Source organism: Pygocentrus nattereri, chromosome 14 (genome assembly GCF_015220715.1).
Source record: "Pygocentrus nattereri isolate fPygNat1 chromosome 14, fPygNat1.pri, whole genome shotgun sequence".
Lineage (NCBI taxonomy): Eukaryota > Metazoa > Chordata > Actinopteri > Characiformes > Serrasalmidae > Pygocentrus > Pygocentrus nattereri.
The window spans coordinates 10,776,541-10,798,829 of record NC_051224.1 but is presented as its reverse complement, the minus strand read 5'-3'; the positions used below and the strand labels follow the sequence as shown (position 1 = coordinate 10,798,829).

At 43.3% G+C, this 22,289-nt stretch overlaps 1 protein-coding gene across 1 annotated transcript; it reads left to right on the top strand.

The window, feature by feature from the left end:
* Positions 1 to 6,762: 6,762 nt before the first annotated feature.
* On the top strand, positions 6,763 to 18,367 carry casc3 (casc3 exon junction complex subunit). The gene is made up of 13 exons (XM_017685226.2): positions 6,763 to 6,975; positions 7,990 to 8,014; positions 8,128 to 8,183; positions 9,624 to 9,818; positions 10,051 to 10,199; positions 10,405 to 10,581; positions 11,303 to 12,129; positions 13,209 to 13,270; positions 13,411 to 13,519; positions 13,666 to 13,773; positions 14,735 to 14,940; positions 15,096 to 15,218; positions 16,181 to 18,367. The coding sequence occupies exons 1-13, from the start codon at positions 6,790 to 6,792 to the stop codon at positions 16,217 to 16,219; spliced, it is 2,262 nt and encodes a 753-aa protein (XP_017540715.1). The 5' UTR covers positions 6,763 to 6,789; the 3' UTR covers positions 16,220 to 18,367.
* Positions 18,368 to 22,289: the final 3,922 nt, after the last annotated feature.

Sequence of the window (22,289 nt, the reverse complement as noted above, 5' to 3'; positions counted from 1 at the left end):
TATCACATATTAAGGATACGAGCACAGTGTGAGGCAAGTATTTGTCCTCAAATGAAAGGCTGAAAGTAGAAATGTAGTTAGCCTTAATTGAATTGACTGGAGGCTCCTGTAAAAATGCCCCTTTTACATTGTGTGAAAAGTTCATGAGGAATAGACCAAAAGAAACAATTTTTTATATATATACACACACACACACACACTGCTAAAAAAATAAAGGGAACACTTACACAACACAATATAATTCCAAGTAAATCAAAATTCTGTGAAATCAAACTGTCCAGTTAGGAAGCAACACTGATGCTTTCTGGCTGATGTTTTGGTCACTTTTGAATGTTGGTGGTGCTTTCACACTCGTGGTAGCATGAGACAGACTCTACAACCCACACAAGTGGCTCAGGAGTGGAACTCATACAGGATGGCATATCAATGCGAGCTGTGGCAAGAAGGTTTGCTGTCTGTCAGCGTAGTGTCTGGAGGCTGGAGGCACTACCAGGAGACATGGAGACGTAGGAGGGCACCAACCCAGCAGCAGGACCGCTACCTCCACCTTTGTGCAAGGAGGAACAGGAGGAGCACTGCCAGAGCCCTGCAAAATGACCTCCAGCAGGCCACAAATGTGCATGTGTCTGCACAAACAGTTAGAAACCGACTCCATGAGGATGGTATGAGGGCCCGACGTCCACAGATGGGGGTTGTGCTCATAGCCCAACACCGTGCAGGATGCTTGGCGTTTGCCAGAGAACACCAGGATTGGCAAATTCGCCACTGGCGCCCTGTGCTCTTCACAGATGACAGTAGGTTCACACTGAGCATATGTGACAGACGTGACAGAGTCTGGAGACGCCGTGGAGAGCGATCTGCTGCCTGCAACATCCTTCAGCATGACCGGTTTGGCAGTGGGTCAGTAATGGTATGGGGTGGCATTTCTTTGGAGGGCCGCACAGCCCTCCATGTGCTCGCCAGAGGTAGCCTGACTGCCATTAGGTACCGAGATGAGATCCTCAGACCCCTTGTGAGACCATATGCTGGTGCGGTTGGCCCTGGGTTCCTCCTAAGGCAGGACAATGCTAGACCTCATGTGGCTGGAGTGTGTCAGCAGTTCTTGCAAGATGAAGACGTTGAAGCTATGGACTGGCCCGCCCGTTCCCCAGACCTGAATCCAATTGAGCACATCTGGGACATCGTGTCTTGCTCCATCCACCAACACCACGTCGCACCACAGACTGTCCAGGAGTTGGCGGATGCTTTAGTCCAGGTCTGGGAGGAGATCCCTCTGGAGACCATCCGCCACCTCATCAGGAGCATGCCCAGGTGTTATATGGAGGTCATACATAATACTGAGCCTTATTTTGACTTGTTTTAAAGACATTACATCAAAGTTGGATCATCCTGTAGTGTGTTTTTCCACTTTAATTTTGTGTGTGACTCCAAATCCAGGCCTCCATTGGTTAATAAATTTGATTTCCATTGATGATTTTTGTGTGATTTTGTTGTCAGCACATTCAGCTTTGTACAGAACAAAGTATTCAATGAGAATATTTCATTCATTCAGATCTAGGATGTGTTATTTGAGTGTTCCCTTTATTTTTTTAGCTGTGTGTGTGTGTGTGTGTGTGTGTGTGTGTGTGTGTGTGTGTATATATATATATATATATATATATATATATATATATATATATATATATATATTTATATATATAGGGCATCAGTGTTCTTCGCCCAGTCCAGTTTATTGTCAATATATACACCCAGATAGTTGTAATCATCCACCGTGTCCACACTGGCCCCCCTGATGGACACAGGGGTCACCGGTGCCTTGTCCCTCCTCAGGTCCACCACCAGTTGCTTTGTCTTTGTCACATTGAGCTGCAGGTGGTTCCGTTCGCACCATGCGACAAAGTCCTTCACTGTCACCCTGTACTCGTCCTCAACTCCCTTGCTGATACATCTGACTATTGCAAAGTCATCAGAAAACTTCTGAAGGTGGCAAGTCTCTGTGCAGTAGCTGAAGTCCGTGGTGTAGAGGGTGAAGAGGAAGGGAGAGAGGACAGAACTCCAGTGTTGCTGACCACTCTGTCCTACACACAGTGCTGCAGGCGTACATACTGTGGTCTGCCAGTCAAGTAGTCAACAATCCAGGACACAAGGGGGCATCTACTTGCATCACTGTTAGCTTATCACCCAGAAGAGCAGGCCAGGCGGTGTTAAATGCACTAGAGAAGTAAAAAAACATGACCCTCACAGAACTGGCTGGCTTATCCAGGTGAGCATATACACGGTTGAGCAGGTAGATGATGGCGTCTTCAACTCCCAGGCGGGGCTGATAGGCAAACTGGAGGAGATCTAGAAAAGGCTGGACTATGGGTCGAAGCTGATCCAAGACGAGCCTCTCCATGGTCTTCATGACATGAGACGTCAGTGCCACTGGCCTGTAGTCCTTGGCATCACTGGGTCATGGTGTCTTTGGAACAGGAACAATGCAGGATGTCTTCCACATCATGGAGACCCTCTGGAGACTCAGGCTCATGTTGAAGACATGTTGAAGTACTCCACAAAGCTGGGCAGCACAGGCTTTAAGCACCCTGGGTGGAAGTCTCTTCAGTTGTCTTCTCACCTGGTCAGCAGTGAGACTCACTGTAGAGGTGATGGGTGGGGGAGGGATGGAGGTGTGAGATGGACAGTCACAAGAGGGGGGCAGGCTATCAGGAGGGGGAGGGGGGGTGAGTGGAATGGTCTGCTGAGGACCGTCAGCAGAGGAGTCAGGCTTTGGGGGACAGAGCCTGCCGTGTCAAATCTGTTAAAGAACAGATTTAGCTTGTTGACCCCGTCCACACTGACCTCTACTCCTCCGTTGTTGCTGGACCTGAAGCTGGTGATGGTCCTCATTCCATTCCAGACCTCCCTCATGTTGTTCTGCTGGAGTTTCCACTCCAGCTTCCTCCTATATTTGTCCTTCGCCTCCTTGATAGCCCTGACAGGGGCAACAAAAGACTGGGAAAGTTGAGGAATGCTCAAAAAACACCTGTTTGGAATTCCACAGGTGAACAGGTTAATTGGAAACAAGTGAGTGTCATGATTGGGTATAAAGGCAGCATCCCTGAAAGGCTCAGTCATTCACAAGCAAGGATGTGAACAACTGTGTGAGCAAATAGTCCAACAATTTAAGAAAAACGTTTCTCAATGTGCAAAGAGTTTAGGGATTTCATCATCTACAGTCCATAATATGATCAAAAGATTCAGAGAATCTGGAGAAATCTCTGCAAGTAAGCAGCAAGGCAGAAAACCATCATTGAATGCCTGTGACCTTCGATCCCTCAGGCAGCATTGCATTAAAAACATCATTCTGTAATGGATATTATCACATGGGCTCAGGAACACTTCAGAAAACTACTGTCAGTGAACACAGTTCGTTGCTCCAAGTGCAAGTTAAAACTCTGCCATGCAAAGCGAAAGCCATATATCAACACCCAGAAACACCGCCGGCTTCTCTGGGCCCGAGCTCATCTGAGTTGGACTGACGCAAAGTGGAAAAGTGTCCTGTGGTCTGATGAGTCCACATTTCAAATTGTTTTTGGAAATCATGGACGTTGTGTCCTCTGGGCCACAGAGGAAAAGGACTGTCCGGAGTGTTATCAGTGCAAAGTTCAAAAGCCAGCATCTCTGATGGTGTGGAGGTGTGTTAGCGCCCGTGGCATGGGTAACTTGCACATCTGTGAAGGCACCATTAATGCTGAAAGGTACATACAGGTGTTGGAGCAACATTTGCTGCCATCCAAGCAATGTCTTTTCCAGGGACGTCCCTGTTTATTTCAGCAAGACAATGCCAAGCCACATTCTGCACGTTACAACAGCGTGGTTTCGTAGTAAAAGAGTGCGGGTACTAGACTGGCCTGCCTGCAGTCCAGACCTGTCACCCAATGAAAATATGTGGCACATTATGAAGCGCAAAATACAACAACGGAGACACCGGACTGTTGAGCAACTGAAGTTGTACATCAAACAAGAATGGAAAAGAATTCCACCTACAAAGCTTCAACAATTAGTGTCCTCAGTTCCCAAACACTTATTGAGTGTTGTTAAAAGTAAAGGTGATGTAACACAGTGGTAAACATGCCCCTGTCCCAACTTCTTTGGAACGTGTTGCAGACATCAAATTCAAAATGAGAGAATATTTGCAAAAAACAATCAAATTTATCCGTTTGAACATTAAATATCTTGTCTTTGTAGTGTATTCAATTGAATATAGGTTGAAAAGGATTAGCAAATCAGCATAATCTGTTTTTATTTATGTCTTACACAACGTCCCAACTTCATTGGAATTGGGGTTGTATAATATTGTGATACATCAAAAAACATTTTCGTGATATGTGATATGTCACAATACTTATTTTTTCAGACATCTGCTCAGTTGGAGCACAGAAAAAAAGCAGTCAAAACCTACGCTCACCGGCCACTTTATTAGGTACAATTGTTCAATTGCTTGTTAACACAAATAGCTAATCAGCCAATCACATGGCCGCAACTCAATGCATTTAGGCAAGTAGAAGTGGTCAAGACAACTTGCTGATGTGCAGACCGAGCATCAGAATGGGGAAGAAAGGTGATTTAAGTGACTTTGAACGTGGCATGGTTGTTGGTGCTGGTCTGAGTATTTCGAAACTGCTGATCTACTGGGATTTTCACGCACAACCATCTCTAGGGTTTACAGAGAATGGTCAGAAAAAGAGAAAATATCCAGTGAATGGCAGTTGTGTGGACAAAAATGCCTTGTTGATGTGAGAGAGGTCAGAGGAGAATGAGCAGACTGGTTCGAGATGATAGAAAGGCCACAGCAACTCAAATAACCAACCAAAATCTCTGAGGAATGTTTCCAACACCTTGTTGAAAGTATGCCATGAAGAATTAAGGCAGTTCTGAAGGCAAAAGGGGGTCCAACCTTTTTACTAGCACCTACCTAATAAAGTGACTAGTGAGTATGAACACAATGATTTTTATTTAATGTTTGCCAGACTGTGTTGCTCTAAATTGAGTTAAACAGGACTAATTTTGTTAATTCAATTATAATTATAAAAAAATCTGTTTTCACTGGAATTTCACTTTCCCAGCTTTTTTTTAACAAATGGGTTTGTTTTATAATATGTTTAGTTAAACTAAATGACTGTATGTTTAATTAAGACAACACATTATGTGTGTGTGTTCCAGATACACTGCAGAAAGTCCCCTCTGGTCTTTGCCTCTGGGGTAATTATTATTTTAACTGCTGCATCTAATGAGATGGCATCTAGCCCCATGAGGCTATTCCCCCTAAAGACCAGTGACTCTTATCTGGAGGAAAAGAATGTGATCCTCTGTATGTGAGAGCTGAGGGGGTCTTCTTTTTAGATCAGCAGTCCAGTTTCTCCAGGAGTTTGACTCATTTCAGCCATCTCCTGAGCTCTGATCAGCTCCGTTACCTCAGAGTGCTTTGAAGAGCGCTCAGTGAAGAGGATTCACTCTGTAAAGGTCCTCTCACCGTCAGCCACTGCTGCCTGTGCAGAGCACTGTTAGTATACAGAAGACGGAGGTCCGTTTGCCGGCCGACTGGAGGAGAGCCCGAGTTAGTTCTTCTTCCTGGATTCTCTGCTGGGACTTCCTTTGCACCTCCTTGAACTGACTCTGAGGAGAAAGATATATTCATACATCTGATATATTTTATAATATATGTATCTGATGATATGATATATCTTATAATTCTGACCTAAAAAGCTTTGTATTAATGGTAGATAAACCCGATGACCGCTGGGATAGGCTCCAGCGCACGCCCCCCACCGCCCATCCATCCATTAGAAAATGGATGGATGGATGGATGAATCGTTCATCCTTCAGTCTGATTAACTAGTATAGTTTTCTCTGATAAATACAGATTGGCTAGTACAACTAGACGAACTCAGTTTTCCTTCTAGCGTTACAGTTGGATACAGTTGGCCTCCTGTGCTCTGATTTTTCGTCCATTGCTATAATTGTCTAGCACATTTTTTCTCCTGCACTCTGATTGGCTGAAACTCCACTCAAAACTCCACCTAATTCACGTGCAATTTTTAAAATCCGTTAATTAGCAAAGAATATTTATATACCCTCATATAACACCTTCAAGATAAATGATAAATCGTTCAAATCAACATTGTTTTAATAAAGTAATGGATCATCGAGTCTTTAGCGTCTTAAAAAGAAGAACAATTGTGGTACAACACAAATATAAATGGTTTATACCTGTTTATAGTAAGTACTTATAATGATTTAAACTGACGGTTTGTATCGATTTTTAGTCCAGATTTAAAACATATAGAGAATATTTGGTCTCACATTAAACACAAACTAGCTTCACAGTGTTTTTCAGCTGTTTGAAGCCATCAGTGCTGAGTGGAACAATACTGACTGTATTTCTGTGAAAGACCCTCTGTAAGTTATGCTATAAGACGTTAATATTTAAAGAAATCAAACTGACGATTTGTTGTTAAGACCATTAAAAGTTTAAAGCTTGCCATTTGGGCTTAACCAAATTTTAATTTGTAATTTTTAAAACAGATTTATTCAGATCTATGTATTTAAGCACATTTATTATACCTATAATATAATTATTTATTGAGTGTTTCAGATGGTTTATTCAGTAAGTATATTCATATTTAACCCCGTTAATGTCGTATAAAGCAGAAGCGCATGGGTGTAGAAGTGGTTGGCGAGGAAATGACGCACTTCTCAACACCCACATTGCCTTGCGCCTTTCCGCTCTCCCCTTCCTTGTGAGTTAAGATGGCGGACCGGCGACGACGAAGGCGGCGCGCTTCTCAGGACAGCGAGGAGGAGGAGGAGGAGGCTTCGGGCTCCGACAGCGCTGGCTCCGCGTCCCCAGGCGGAAAGACCCGGGCGAGGGTCTCCGAGCCTGTCGAGTCTCCGGCGGTTCGCAGCGGCTCCAAAAGCGACGTGGAGTCCGAGTGTGTGAGTGTCTCGGGCGGCCAGCGGGGCTCCGGCGGCGGGAGGATCGGGCCGAGTGTCCGGCGGCGGCTTATCTGGCGGGAGAAACGGGTTTGGGGTTATTAACCAACGGACCGTGGCTGTTGGGTCGGTCAGAAGGAATTGGTTGTCTTTTCACGGTTTTTTGTGTACTTCAGTCACGAAAACGCACCTCCACAGCCCAGCGGAGCCTCCCTGATTATGCCCAAACAGAGATGCAGCGTTCTGGTTGTCCGCTGACCGTTAACCGGTTACCAAAGCTGTTGGTGGGCAGCAGAAGTGGAGGAGAGACGCTGAATCAGAGAACTGTAATGTGCTGTCGATTTCATAGACTTTCGTCTACGTTCACATTTACTGAGGGGTCGGACCTGATCTGAATTAGAGAGCCGTAATGTGGCGCAGCTTCAGTCGAGCCCGCCGTGTCACTTGAGCACGTTTGCCTTCCTAGTACTTTTTAATGTCTACGATCGGCCACTTTAGACACTTCTAGACTTGCAGTTAAGCGATGTGTTTAGAGATTAACGGCTGACGCGTTTTCCCGATTAACGTCAGGGTGTGAAAGCGTAGTTTGCCTCGACGCTGGTTTGTCTGTAGCCTGCCAACAAAAAAGATCATGTTCTTATTTTTTTACTGATCTTATTTTAAGACGTCGTTAGATGTGGATTCGTTTTGCTTTGTTCTCCTGATCATGGCGTTTGCCAGAGAACAAGAAACTCACCCTCTTGTACATGTATCTCTTGGTAGAGTTTTTTTCTATGGATTATCCATCCATCCATTTTCTAAGCCGCCTCTCCGTCAGGGTCGTGGGGGGTGCTGGAGCCTATCCCAGCAGTCTTTGGGCATATCGTTTTTGCTTTTAATTTCATGATCATAGAAGTTGTAAGTAGTTCAGTCAAGTGTTATAGATAAAGCAAATATATGCTCCAGTGCTGTGTGAGAACAGTTCAGAATCTGTGGTTAACCAGGAGTCTCAGTTTAACTCTTTTCATTCTCTTGTAGGAAAGTGAGGATGGTGTGGGTGAAGGTGAGTTTTTCTCCGCTTTTAGTTTTGAAGTGCTGGCATCAATGGTGTGCTGAAATAAATTATGGTCTGTATGGTGGATCAGAGTAGCTTATTCTGGTTCATTTTTCTTGCAGCTGTCCTTTCGGACTACGACAGTGCTGATCCGGAGGAGAATGGTTCACACTCAGAGGTGAGTCACCAAGGCAACACCAGACTAGAGGGCTGGTGAGGGAAATCTGTCCCCATACAGGGCTTGAGTACAGGACTGATGTTGTGCATTTGGGTGTTGAGTATTTAAGGTTTATCAGTGTTATATAGGGGAGAAATGAGACACTTGGGCCAAGATTCAATTAGATTCTTGACACTGTGTTTACATTTTAATATTATAATTCTATTTTGAACATAATTCAATGATCTGGCTGTGTGTAGCTTACTAATGAACATGCTAGTCTTGGTTGTTTGCAAACTTTGGTGCTCAAACGATGCAATTAGTACAGTGTCCATTCTCAGCGATGCTTAGTAAGGTCTCCACATTTTCCAGCACAATATCATAATGTCGCTATGCATTGTTATAGCGCTTGTACTGTATGGGTGACAGGTTGTTTAGCAATGTTGCCTTTGCTTTGGTTGTGTTTTGTGTGTGGTTCAGTATCTTGATGGACAGGGTCTCTGTCTCTGGCTGTTAAGATTTCCTGATTTCTCTTTTGCTTTGTGAAAAAAGAACCAGATTTGTTCAGTTTCATTGTGCATTAGCTTGAGCTGCAGCTGACTGTGGCTTCATGATGAGCAATTTGCAATGTGTGTTTGACTGTTGTGCACCAAATTATTACTTAGAGAGATTTAATAAGAAAGATGGTTTTGATGTTTAATTTGATTTTCATGTATCAGTGTTTTTCTTGATGATCACAGCTAAAATGAATACTTCTGAATCATGCTGTTTTATGTGGGTGCTTGAGAGCAGAAGGCCTGTACATTGTGTGCTGCAGTTCTCCATGTGCTGAGTTAAATCTAAATACCCTCTTTTTCAATGCGGACGTTTTGCTGGGTGTCCTAGCAACCCTGTTTCCTCAGTCCTCCACTGTCTGGCTAGATGAACCACAGTTCTGCACTTGCAGTTTATTGTCTCACTTTAGCCTGTTTGCCTTTTTGCTTCCATCTTATCAGTTTTGCTTGCACAGATGTTTAAAGTAATTGGTAGCACAGGTATTTACAGTAGAAAACAGCCTTGTATTGATTTAAAATGCTTTTACTGATCAGGGTGACAATACAGGTTGATGTTTTATACAAAGCTGATGGCACATGTGACCATATTTATTCACTGGCACAGACTAATCTTAGTCACAAATGGGAGCCATATTGCTTGAAGTGTGATGCTTTAAGAAAGCTTAGAAGCCAGACCTTTTGACCTGTTGGATTTTCTCAGCACCAAACAGTAGACAGATTAGACAAACTGCTTTCTTTTCCTTAATCTGTGTAGCTGGTGTCTCCTTCTAATAGAACCATGCCACAGACTTAATTAATTATAGAGAATGTTATGTAACCCTGCCTGAATGTAAATGGCTTGGGTTAATCAAGCAACCGAACTCACATGAAGTCTGGTAGTCATCCATTTAACCTTGTTTTGTCTCAGGGTGGAGAAGATGAGGAGGAGGAGGGAGAACACTTCAGTGATGAAGAGGCTGCACGCCCTGCTGCAGAACAGAAAGCTGAAGTGGATGCTCCTGCAGAGGAGTTGGGAGAGGAAGAAGAGGAGGGAAGGATAAAAGAAGTAAAAGCAGAGGAAAAAGGAAACCTGGCAGGAGAGAGACAGAGTGGAGATGGCCAGGTATGGTACAATAACAAGAAACGGCTCTTCTTATGGTTTTGTCCTCCATAGAAATTGTAATCTGTATAATCTCTGCTTTCTGCATGGATGTTACTGTTGCCATTATGTTTTGGTGAAAGGTGTCTTGTCTTGTATAGACACTAGGTGCTGTCTTTTCCTAGCTGATTATTTTTGAAGACTGTAGTTTATTTTGGGTAAAGCATCTGTAATAAGTGTGACACTTTTTTTGCAGGAGAGTACAGATGATCCTGAGAATAAGTCAACAGGTAAAGCAGGTCAGAAGCTGGATGATGATGAGGACCGGAAGAATCCAGCCTATATCCCCCGCAAGGGCCTGTTCTTTGAGCATGATGTGAGAGGCCAGGCCCAGGATGAAGAGAGGTGAGAATGCTAGGTGAAAAGAAGATGCTTGGAAGTGTCAACAGGTTTAAGTGCTGCAGTGCTGGCCAGTGGAAATGAGTGATATTGTTTTTGATTGTATTGCAAGAAAAAATCTAAGGAAACATCTTTGCATTCTTACTCTTGTTTTTCTTTAATCTGTCTGTCTTCTTATTGCTGTGCTTATTACTTGTTACTTCATTTTCAGACCAAAAGGCAGACACAGGAAGTTGTGGAAAGATGAGGGTCGCTGGGAGCATGATAAGTTCCGGGAGGAGGAACAGGCACCTAAATCACGTGAGGAGCTGATTGCTGTGTATGGTTACGACATTCGAAACGGCACCGGGCCCAGCGAAGGCAGACCGTACAGGTCCCGAAAACCCAGGTGAGATCAGCAAGACCCCATTCTCTTGTTTGCTCTACTGCAAAGCTGCCTTAAGGATGTTTTCATGCCTGCCAATTACTCTATAGGTGCTAGACTGTAATTGCTGTTCTGTTTTAAGGTGGCACAGAAAAAAAATGAAAAATAATCTGGCAAATAAGAAGTCAACATAAGCCTGGTTCTTCTACTCTGTGGCTAAAATCAGGCCGATATTTAACATCCTTTCTCAAGTGTACAACTGGAAGCATGCAAACATTACAGAAAACTTTGATTTTGTGCAGTGATGTTGACTGTTTGCTGTGAATTCCCAAGCCAGTGGTATTAATGATGCGCTGCATTTGCTTAAGACGGCTGAAGAAAACCAAAAGTGCTGCATTTTTAATTTTGGTCATTAGTTTAAAGCACAAGTGTTATGTGCTTTACCTCCAACTTTGAAAATACACCTGAACTCAAAGTACCTGTTAAGTAGTTATTCAATTGGATTAGGTTTGTTGGAGCAGGGAAAACACCAAATATAATAGACCAAGGTTGTGAGTCACTAATTTGGTGCACGTGTGCACTTATGTACAGTTCTTAATCTTTCACAAGAATTTCCACATGGAATTTCTGTGACCTCAAATCACTTCAATCAGTTGTAAGCTATCTCTTATTTTTCTAGTGTGTTTGTTAAAATTGTGAACTACATCCTGAAAAAGGTTGTGATTTTGCACTTTCCCTTTTCTAGGCACACTGGGTCATTAAACCAAGACCCCAAACGTTACAGAGACAGTGAGAAGCCCACACGCACCTCATGGCAGGGCACAGCGCCTGGCAACCGCAGTGTTCCCCCAAGCACAGTGACCCTCCACTCTGGCCCTCCCTCTGTTCCCCCTGCAGCCTCCCGGCCCCACGCCAGGCCTTCCTCCCAGCCGCCTGTGCGCAACTTTCAGGGAGGCAGAGGCCCAGCATCGTCCCACCGCTCTGACATCAGGGGACATGTTAAGGCCCCCTTTGAGGGACTCCCCCCTCGCAGCTCTCGCCCCCAGCCTCTTGAGGGCGAGCGGGCGCCCAGGCTGAGAGGAAAGGGCTCTCATGGGCCCCCTGCTGAGCGCAGCCCTGCCGTGGTGGTAGAGGACGTACAAAGTGAAGACGAAGAGGAGGGTGAGATTCCCGCTGTAACCACCACCTACACTGCACACCACTACAAGACTGAGAGAGAGACGGCTCCGTCACCACGGCGACAGGAACCTAGTCTGGCAGCTGAACCAGCAGGTGGGACGGGGCCAATAAGAGAGTCTTCACCTCCTCCAGAAAGGCCTGTGGAAAAGAAATCATACTCCCTTGCACGTAGGACCCGAGCAAAACCCTCAGACCTCAGCAAGCAAGCATCTCTGGAGGACTCGACACCGTCACTGCAGCCCACCCCTACAGCTGTCAAGAGCGAAACATGGCAGGGGGACACAAGCACACAGAGTGGCCTGACAGGACTGGATCAGGACCTGGCACGTCTCAGCATGGCTGGGCAAAACTGGGCCCAAAGCCCACCCTCTTACCTGCCACCTGAAATGAGGGGTAGGCTCATACTCTTAGGTCTAATTTAGTTCTGTCTATTTTAGCATAATTTCTTTGACTCCTGTAGTTTTTCATATGTATTTGACATTTCTGTTTAAGATTGAAAAGATCAGAGGTCATTATATTTTAACAGTAAGAATGTCTTAACACTTAATTTCTTGTCTGCAGTTAGCATAAGAGCATATGTATGCAGTTAGCATATAAGCTTATGTATACAGCACTAACCTGCTGGCAGAAGAAGAGGAAAGCCAGCTCTATGGATGAATTCCCTCATTTCATCAAAAAATACTAGCAGTGAACTGAACAGGGTTCGTTTAGTCAACAGAGACCCTCAGGTTTTGACTGAATCGGTTTGATTCAGTCCCATATACGGGCGGAGTGTTGACACATGTCAAAACGAGCAAACTAAAGCACACTGAGAAACCTCTCTACCTAGCCCACTATGAACTACTGCCTCCTCCTGAGCACAGGCCCACAGACCACTAGAGGGTGTTTCACACACACACGTCGAGTTATCCTGACTTGGGTCACCATTTAGTTCAACATGAGAGGCAATCAGTTATTTGTGTTCTGATATTTCCTTTTGTTATATGATCTGTCAGCTCATTTAAACTATACATTATATATTAGTTTATTGTTTTATTGGTTATTATGGATGCCTTGTTGAAATACTACGATTAGTTCAGATGTTTATATATCTGAGTAACCACAATTATTCATGTTTTAAATACTTAAGCTAGAAATTCCATGGGCTTGCTTCTCAGTATAGCTGAGGCCATGAGATGTCAAAAGTTTGATCACTAGTTGATATAGGTTACTCCTAGTTGAAATTCAAAGGCAGTAGAGTGCATCTTATAACAGGAATATCAAACGGCCTTTCTTTGTACCTGCCGACAATAGTGTTTTCCCTCATTTTAAGTTCTGAATTCAGCTCACAGGGGCCTTGCTTATTAGCTAATGAGTTGAATCAGGTGTGTTTAATGAGGCAGAATGCTGAAATCTGCAGGGCTGTGCCTCACGAGTACTGGAGTGGAGTGTTTTGTGTAATCTGCATTTCTTTTCTTATTTCTCCATATTAGGCATCCCTAGCTCTATGCATATGGCAGGTGGTCCTCCTCAATATGGCAACATTGAGGACATGGTGAGTACCTAGCCACTAGACAATACCATAAACAATTCTGCTGAGCATGTTGGACCACACAACACCAGAAGCATCTGGAGTGTTAGAAGAATACCAGGGAAACCTATGTTGATATTTACAAATACTTATGTGTCTGGCAGGGTGTTGGTGGTGGCCGGGCCAAACGGTATTCCTCCCAGCGGCAGAGGCCAGTGCCTGAGCCTGCACCCCTGCATATAGGGGTGATGGAGGGCCATTATTATGAACACAGTAAGTGCATTCCCAAGGCAGCCTTTAGAGGGCGCTGTGGGTTTTTTCTTTCAAAACTTTCATCTGTTGGTGATAGTCCTGCAGTTATTTTATCTAACAGTCATTGTGTAGCTTGTTAAGTGTGTTTTTTGTTTTTTTTTACGAAGTGCCATTCCAGGGACCAATCTACACACATGGTGACAGCCCTGCTGCCATGCCACCGCAGGGTCTGCTGGTTCAGCCAGAGATGCACCTTCCCCATCCTGCACACCCAGGTGAGACAGTGGCCACTTCTTTGGATGTCTTATCTCTGCTGATCCAGTCCAGTGGTTCTCAACTCCTGTCTTGGTGTAACCTGCACTGTTCTTGTATACTTGATCCAACTAATCAGCAAACTAACAAACTCATTCTGAGTGGAAGTGGACCTGTTCAAACAGGGATTAAAAATAAAATCTGCAGAGCAGGAAGCATCCAGGACCAGACTTGAGAATTGCTGGTGTCCTCAGTCCTTCTGGTTCTTTCAGACCACTTTAATAGTTGTGTGCTGCAAAAGCTTACAGGGTTCCTGTGAATCCTTTGTCCTATGTGGCCTTTGAATATAGTGAGAGGGTGGGTGTGGTGTGGTGTGGGTTTTTTTTTTTTTTTTTAATTTATTTATACATTTTATTAAAACTATTATACTTCTTAAATTATATATAATGTTTGATGGCTGGCTTGAAAACTGTAGTCTTATTCAGAATAGTACATCAACCAAAATATTTGATATGTCAATAATAATATGGCAGTGGTCCTGACATCAGAAAGTAACTAAATGTTGAAGGACTACATAGCAAAATCAAATGCACTAAAAAGACTTTCGTAAAAGAAAAGGGAGTTAAAAAAAAGACATCCCCATTGCTTGCAGGCTTCAGTAAATGTGCTTGACTCAGAGCAATAACTGCTCTGTCTTTAATTTGAAGTCTTATACTCCATTCAGTCTAAAGTATGTTCCACACTTGGCATTTCCATCAACACTTAAATCAGTGCTTCACAAAAGCTATGGTTGGCTTATGGTCAAAAGCAGATTATTTTTTCCTCATGCTGCATGTACTGCATTTTTGTCAGACTGTTTACTAACATGATGAAAGTGCAGTAGGTTCTAACAGCTGCTACCTGCACATGAATTTAAATGTACTTTTACCAGTTATATTTCACAAATAATTGGAATTATTTAATGAAAAAAGTTTTGTCTTTCAGGCTTGCATCCACACCAGTCAGGAGGGCCTATGCCTAACCCTGCACTTTATGCTGCCCCGCCTGTTTCTATGTCACCTGGGCAACCTCCCCCTCAGCAGCTGCTGCCTCCACCCTTCTATCCCCCACCTGGAGTCATGACTTTCAGCAACACCAACTACCCCTATCCTGCTGGAGCTACACTATCCCCTATGTACCCCAACCCACAGGTGACGATTACTTTGACAGTGTTAAACATCAGAGTTTGTGCATTTAAGATTAAACTTGTGTGGCATCCTTTTTTCTTTAATATGGGTCTTGTGTGGGATAATAACTCACACAGTTAATTCAACAAATCCTGGACCTCTCTATTCATTTTCTAAAGGCGCAGTCACAGGTCTATGGTGGTGTGACATATTTTGACACGGTACAGCAGCAGGCCCAGCCCAAACCCTCACCCCCACGACGCACCTCCCAGCCAGTCACCGTCAAACCTCCCCCACCAGAGGTAATGCTTAACAACCAAAATTTCTTCTTCTTCATCTTCCTTTTCTATTTCTTGTCCCTCCTCATCTTCTCCCATTTTCTTCCTCTTCCTCCTCTTATTCTTTTATCTCAAATTATCAAATGACCAGTCTTGTTTATTATGGCAAAAAAATAAAAAACTCTAAATTACACTATGAACAGTGAAGCAGCCTCGCTCAACATTTATTCTGATTCATCCTGACAGTAGGCTTTCTGTAATCAAAGAACGTGTCCGATATTTTGTAAAGCATCTTACTCTTTTTGTATACTAGCTTAATTTCATTTGGAAGGATATTATAAATAATTTTTCACCACTGATCTTTGATTTGGGGCCAGGACGTAGTCTGGTTTACTGTAATGCATTTCCTTGCAACAGCAAGAAGTGCCTCTTGTCAAGGAATCTTGACTTGGTATGATTTTGTGTTATTGAAATTTAGAGCATTGATCTGGTCTAGATGGGTCAGGTTTTTGGAATTTCTCAGGAGTGATGCATATCCTCTGAACAACTTTGAATTGCCTCTCTCTAAACTTATTGGAAATGGAGCTTAAGACGATCAAAAATGAATTTGAGGAGCTTACACTGTTAACATATACAGGACACTTTACATTATGGTCAGTTACAAAATATTACTGTTGATTTCTTTAAGGGGAATTTTTGAGCATGAGTATAGAAATGCCACTAAATACCGATTAATATTTGAAACTTGTGCAATGCTGTTTGCGACAACAGTTTATAAGGGAAAAAAGTAATGAAATCAATTAGTATATTCTCTAATTGCATTCTAAAATTAAGTCAGTTAAATAAGAGTTTACTGATGAAAGCAAAAAAGATGTGCATTTTAGAGTTTTCCTAAACAGCTAAAGATTCTAAACTTTGTATAATGCGAAGAATGGTTTTCAGAAGTTGTCTCAAATTAACTTCTTGTTTTCTTTGCTGTGCTGCAGGACCAGAGCAGGAAGCCCAGTGAGGAGATTCGCTCCTAGCTGCTGCTGACAGAAGCGGAGGCTGCATTGCTGCCTTCCAGGACCAGCACCACTTGTGGATAAATAGAATTTGTTTTATCTTTAGTGTCTTTTTTTTTGTTTGTTTTGTTTGTTTGTTTTTTATTCCTTATTGTTTGATTTCTCACTTGGTCAGCCTTGTCCACATTAACTGTTCATGCAAGGTCCTGTTTGCAAGTCATTTCTTGTTCATATCAGTTCTTTTGACCTGCTGTGTTTTTGCCTCTCAGCTGATGCCATCACTTTCTCTTTCAAAAAGGCATATCTTGGCCCTTGAAGGAAACATACTGTAGAATGCCTTGTAACCATCAGTCTGACATGACGGGGGGGTTTTTGCAGCTGTTAACCTTTGTTGTAACCGTCTTCAAATATCATGCTAAAAAAACCTACCCTTTTCAGGTCAGAAAGCAGAGAATAGCTAATACTGTGTATAATCTTTTAGGTTAGTCATAGATGTTAAAGGAGCTACGTGTAAGATTAAATGTGTACCAGTCATGCAGTACATACTTCTTATAAAAGAGAGCTTGAATCTGCATGATCCAACTTTGGTGGAATTCAGAAGTACAGTCTGCTGCAGTAACATTACTATGATATTAAAATTCTACAAGTAAGTAGTTGCAATTTAAAGATAAAGTTAAAGAAAGATAAGTTAAAGATAAAACAAATCTTGCATGTAGCGCCTTCAGTTTGCATTCACATTCAGCATTAGAAGGCAGTTGGCCTGCCAGTCTATGCATTTACATTAGCGCTTTTTTTTTTCTTCTTCCCTCTCTCTTTGTGTTAGTCTATGAAATAAGGCAATACATTTCACTCTGTCAGCTGATAGTGTGGTTTCCATGTCAGACTGAGAAAGCAGGGGGCATTGAGCGTTGTGTAACTATGATCTTCATCAGTAGACAAATTGATTGACCAAAAAAGTACTTTGACCTCCCAGTTGTGTGTGCAAACCGAGCCATAGATTTAAAAAGCTCTAAGCGTATGGATGCAGGAGTTTGTAATACACCTGGTCCAGGGTTGAACGGAGCACATGACATTCATAATGATTTAGATCATAGACTGTTCAAATAAACTGAGTGGGTCTCAAACAGATATTGGTCATGTTTTTAAATCATTGATACCAGTGTTCTGGTTGTGGTGGTTTTGTTTCGTTTTGATTTTTATTTCTTTGCCCCACCGCAACAGGTTTTCAAGAGTGCTCAACCTGTAGGAGTGTAAATCAACCCTTATGGTGCTAGACTTTGTGTGTAGCGAAGGGTGAATTCCTCACTCTTCCCCACATCTACGACCGCACCCTTTGAAATCTTTGTATTTTTAACATTGTACTGTTGAAATAAATACTGTAATACCAGAAAAGAACCGTTAACCTTGCCTGAAAACTGACGTACTTGACAGTGCTACTGCTTGATGATAGCTTCCTAATGTAAGTGTATATAGTATAAATGTATATTGAAGCCTGTGGTTTAAAGAGCATTAATACTTTAAACTCGTAGTCATCAGTGGAAAACTGTCACCATAAACAAAATCGGCAGGGAAACCTAGCCCGTTTTTTTTTTTTTTTTTTTTTTTTTTTTTTTTTTTTTCTTTCTCATTTCTAATGGATTAACTGAGTGGATTAATTTGCAATTACAAATTGTTTGTCTACTTATTTTTAGGTATGCTGAATGCAAGAGTTTTTATTCATTTTCTCCTTTTTAGAGGCACTGTACAGGCATGCATGAGAACATGGATACATTTCTTTGTGAAAGCAATTTTAGATGGGCACCTGGGGCTGAGAGGCTGTTACCTTATACCCCGCTGGGGTCTGTTATGGATGCATCCTCTTAAATGGTTCCCTTTATTATTCGTTCCTGATGACCTGCCAGTATAATTGAATTCCTCTCCTGTGCACTCTCAGTGTTGTTTAAGTGTGGCTCATAAGAAAGTGATGATCCGATGATGTTACTTTATATATGCCTTAAAAAGTTGAATTGGTTGACATATCTGTTCTGATTGACTAGACCTGCCAACACTGTGAGGGGCTCGTACGTTTCATAGGTGTTTGAATATATTAAAGTGTTTCATTTTTGTTTCTTATGTTTGTTTTGTGAAGCAATTTTGTCAAGAGAAATATTAAACAAGACCCAAGTGTAATTTCTTTGCGTGTTTTGTTGGGTGGCGGGTGCAGTTGGACAGACGCTGTATGATGGGCAGAGGGAGGGTCACTTCAATCAACACTGGCACTGCGAGCAGGGAAAGTGTGAGTCGTCTAGGTTTTGTTAAAACGCTCTGTTCTCCTGCTTGGTTTGTGGAAGCCAGCGTAGTGCGGGTGGCTGCATCCCCCCCCCAGTAATGTCAACAGAGAAACCTCATTGGGTTTCTCGTCTTTAAAGAAGCTGGTCGCTTTTCTGTCAGAACTTTAGCTGAGGACGCCAGAACGGAAACCCAGAGCAAAAAACCACCAGGCTGATTGTAGATTTGTTAGTGACTCTCTGGTTCCCTCGTCACATGCCAGTGCTGAATTTGCCAGGAGCGCAGAGCGAGCAGCCTTCTGCTGCTGCCATCTCGGCCAGGCAGGAGGGCCAGAGTTCCGCCCACAGCGCTCCGTTACCGTGGAGCTGTGGAGCTCTGCTGAGCCGTCGAGGGACAGTCAGGGCCTTACAGCTGTGACTGTACTGCCGCTGCGACTTTGAATTTGTTTGGCTCATTACGTTTTATTTCGGCTTAAAGGCTCACCCCGGCCCTAATGAAAAATTTCACCATCGACACATCTCTTGTAAACACGCATACTTGCATCCTGGAGTGGTCTGCAGAGTGGGATTTTTTTTGGTTTAAAGTCTAGGAATAGCGCCTTATGATGATGTGTGCTGAAGGTGGGAGCAAAAACTTTCCTTCAGCGTGGATTATTTTTATTCTTTTTTTTCCTCCCCCATTAGTGAATGCAGAAGGAAGCTAAGTAACTAACATTATTGGGAGGAGGACAATACTTTATAGCAATATCTTATCTCTAGTAACTGTCAAGACAAACAGCATTTGCCTTGATTCCTAATTGTTACATATATTATTTGTATGGTGCAAGCTGGGCATTGTAGTCCGAGAACATTCACAATAACCACAAAACATACAGCATGCAAAACAACTGAAATGAAAAATGAGAATTTTGTCAAAGTGATGAGAGATGCTGCACAGCAGGGCACTGCTTAACAACAAATAACATTTAAACTTAGGCTAGAATGATGCCTTAATATCAACCCATTCATGTTTATAAAACATTGATGCAAAAAATAAATAATGCATTTGTATGGGTTTGCTGTATGGACTTTCCACGATTTAAGCTGCGTACAGGCATATAGGTATTCTGCAAGGCAGATCTGTTTTGATTCATCGTTTTTATTGCTGTGAATAAAATGTGCGTAAATGCAGCGGTTTTACACAGGTGTATACTTACTAAGCAGAGTTTTGGTATAACAGCGGAAATGGTAGGTTTGGCCACTTGGAGGCGCTGATCCCTCTGATTTATATCATCCTGCTCATTCCAAACTTTTGCCGCACTTACGGTGCTTGATCAATCTTAAAAATCTTTAATTCTCCGATAATTCAGGGACAGTGTAAAGAAACAAGGGAACACAGTCTGCTTCTCAAATTCAAGTGGAAATGTGAGAGACAGCTGGGCTTTTGTTCAACACTTTGTTCTTCTACTTGCAGATAGAAGCCAAGACTCTGCAGATGGCTTATTCATAAGTAGTAGTTCTGTAGTTTGTAAAATAAATAAATAAATAAAACAAACAAAAAAGAAAAAAAACTACGTAAATGCCTCTAAAAGCGTCATCACAGAAAGTTACATGAAATGAATACCCTGCCTGATGTCTGAGACACTGTTTTGGCATAAAAGTTTGTTTTTTTCCATTCATGATGGAGGGATACACGAAGGATATTCTAAGGCAAAATAGTCCCCAAAGAAAACGTTTTTTTAGTTTTATGACTATTTGGTGACTATATATATTGGAAAGTGACTTTAAGTCGGCTCCGAAAAGATTCTGGCAAACCATCAGGCGACTCAGAAGGGGAAAGCAGTGTGCCACTAGCACTGTATATAGTGGAGATGGTGTGCTGCTGACTTCGACTGAAGACGTCATTGGGCGGTGGAAGGAATACTTTGAGGACCTTCTCAATCCCACCAACACGTTCTCCAGTGAGGAGGCAGAGTCTGGGGACACAGGAATAGGCTTGTCCATTACTGAGGCCGAAGTCGCTAAGGTAGTTAAAAAGCTCCTTGGCGGCAGGGCTGCAGGGGTGGATGAGATCCGTCCCGAGTTCCTCAAGGCTCTGGATGTTGTGGGGCTGTCTTGGCTGACACGCCTTTTCAACATTGCGTGGACATCGGGGGTGGTGCCACTGGATTGGCAGACTGGGGTGGTGGTGCCTCTTTTTAAAAAAGGGGACCGGAGGGTGTGTTCCAACTACAGGGGAATCACACTCCTCAGCCTCCCTGGTAAGGTCTATGCAGGGGTACTGGAGAAGAGAGTCCAGCTTATAGTCGAATCTCGCTCGGATTCAGGAGGAGCAGTGCGGGTTCCGTCCTGGTCGTGGAACACTGGACCAACTCTTTACCCTCTCCAGGATTCTGGAGGGTTCATGGGAGTTTGCCCAACCAGTCCACATGTGCTTTGTGGATTTGGAGAAGGCATTCGACTGTGTTCCCCGGGGTATTCTGTGGGAGGTGCTTCGGGAGTACGGGGTACATGGCTCTTTGCTACGAGCCATTCAGGCCCTGTACAAACAGAGCAGGAGTTTGGTTCGCATGGCCGGCAGTAAGTCAGACTTTTTCCCAGTGAGAGTTGGACTCCGTCAGGGCTGCCCTTTGTCACCGATTCTATTCATAATTTTTATGGATAGAATTTCTAGGCGCAGTCAGGGGATGGAGGGTGTCCGGTTTGGTGACCTCAGGGTCACATCGCTGCTGTTTGCAGATGATGTGGTCCTATTGGGGACATCAGGCCGTGAACTTCAGCTTTCACTGGATCGGTTTGCAGCCGAGTGTGAAGCGGCCGGGATGAGGATCAGTACCTCCAAATCCGAGGCCATGGTTCTCACGCGGGAAAGGGTGGAGAGCCCTCTCTGGGTCGGGGATGAGCTCTTGCCTCAAGTGGAGGAGTTTAAGTATCTCGGGGTCTTGTTCACGAGTGATGGTACAAGGGAGCAGGAGATTGACAGGCGGATTGGTGCTGGGTCAGCAGTGATGCGGGCTCTTTACCGGTCTGTTGTGGTAAAGAAAGAGCTGAGCCATAAGGCAAGGCTCTCGATTTACTGGTCGATCTACGTTCCCACCCTCACCTATGGTCATGAGCTTTGGGTAATGACCGAAAGAAAAAGATCGCGAATACAAGCGGCTGAAATGAGTTTCCTCCGCAGGGTGGCTGGACTCTCCCTTAGAGATAGGGTGAGAAGTTCGGTCATCCGGGAGGGACTCGGAGTAGAGCCGCTGCTTCTTCACGTCGAGAGGAGCCAGTTGAGGTGGTTCGGGCATCTTGTTAGGATGCCTCCTGGACGCCTCCCTTTTGTGACTATTTTACCATCATTACATACAAAATGTTGACATTGCATATAAAAATTACATGCAAGAATACACATTTTGAAAAATCGGTGGAACTGAACTTTACAGTTGACTTAAGTGGTTTAATCAGCGCCAAATTCTGCACGTCAGTAGCTGCTGCCCTCGCGCGCTCTCTCTCACGTCAAAATTCTAAATTCTCAACGGATCAGCGGAGCTGCTAAAGCTACAGGCGAGGAAAATGCTGTTATTTTTAGAATATATTGGGACAATTCAATGCTATTTTAACCAATAATGTAATTATATCATAATGAAATCATTTTGGGAATCAACTTCAGTTCATTTTATGTCAGTTTATTGTGGCCTAGTTTACTCTATCTCTGTTTAGTCAAGCCAGCTACCCCAGCATTATTTCATAATGAGGTAGGTTAGCATTTATTGTACGCGCTGTTACTTTGCTTTGTTTTGTGAAATGTTTAGGACAGAGTGGTGTGATAGCGAGAAAAAATGTCAAATGATGAGTGA

Bases quoted from the DNA above. Each gene is read 5' to 3' on its own strand.
- casc3 (XM_017685226.2), top strand. From the start codon at position 6,790: ATGGCGGACCGGCGACGACGAAGGCGGCGCGCTTCTCAGGACAGCGAG. The intron at 9,819-10,050 runs GTATGGTACAAT...CTTTTTTTGCAG, and splicing joins GACAGAGTGGAGATGGCCAG to GAGAGTACAGATGATCCTGA. The intron at 15,219-16,180 runs GTAATGCTTAAC...GCTGTGCTGCAG, and splicing joins TCAAACCTCCCCCACCAGAG to GACCAGAGCAGGAAGCCCAG.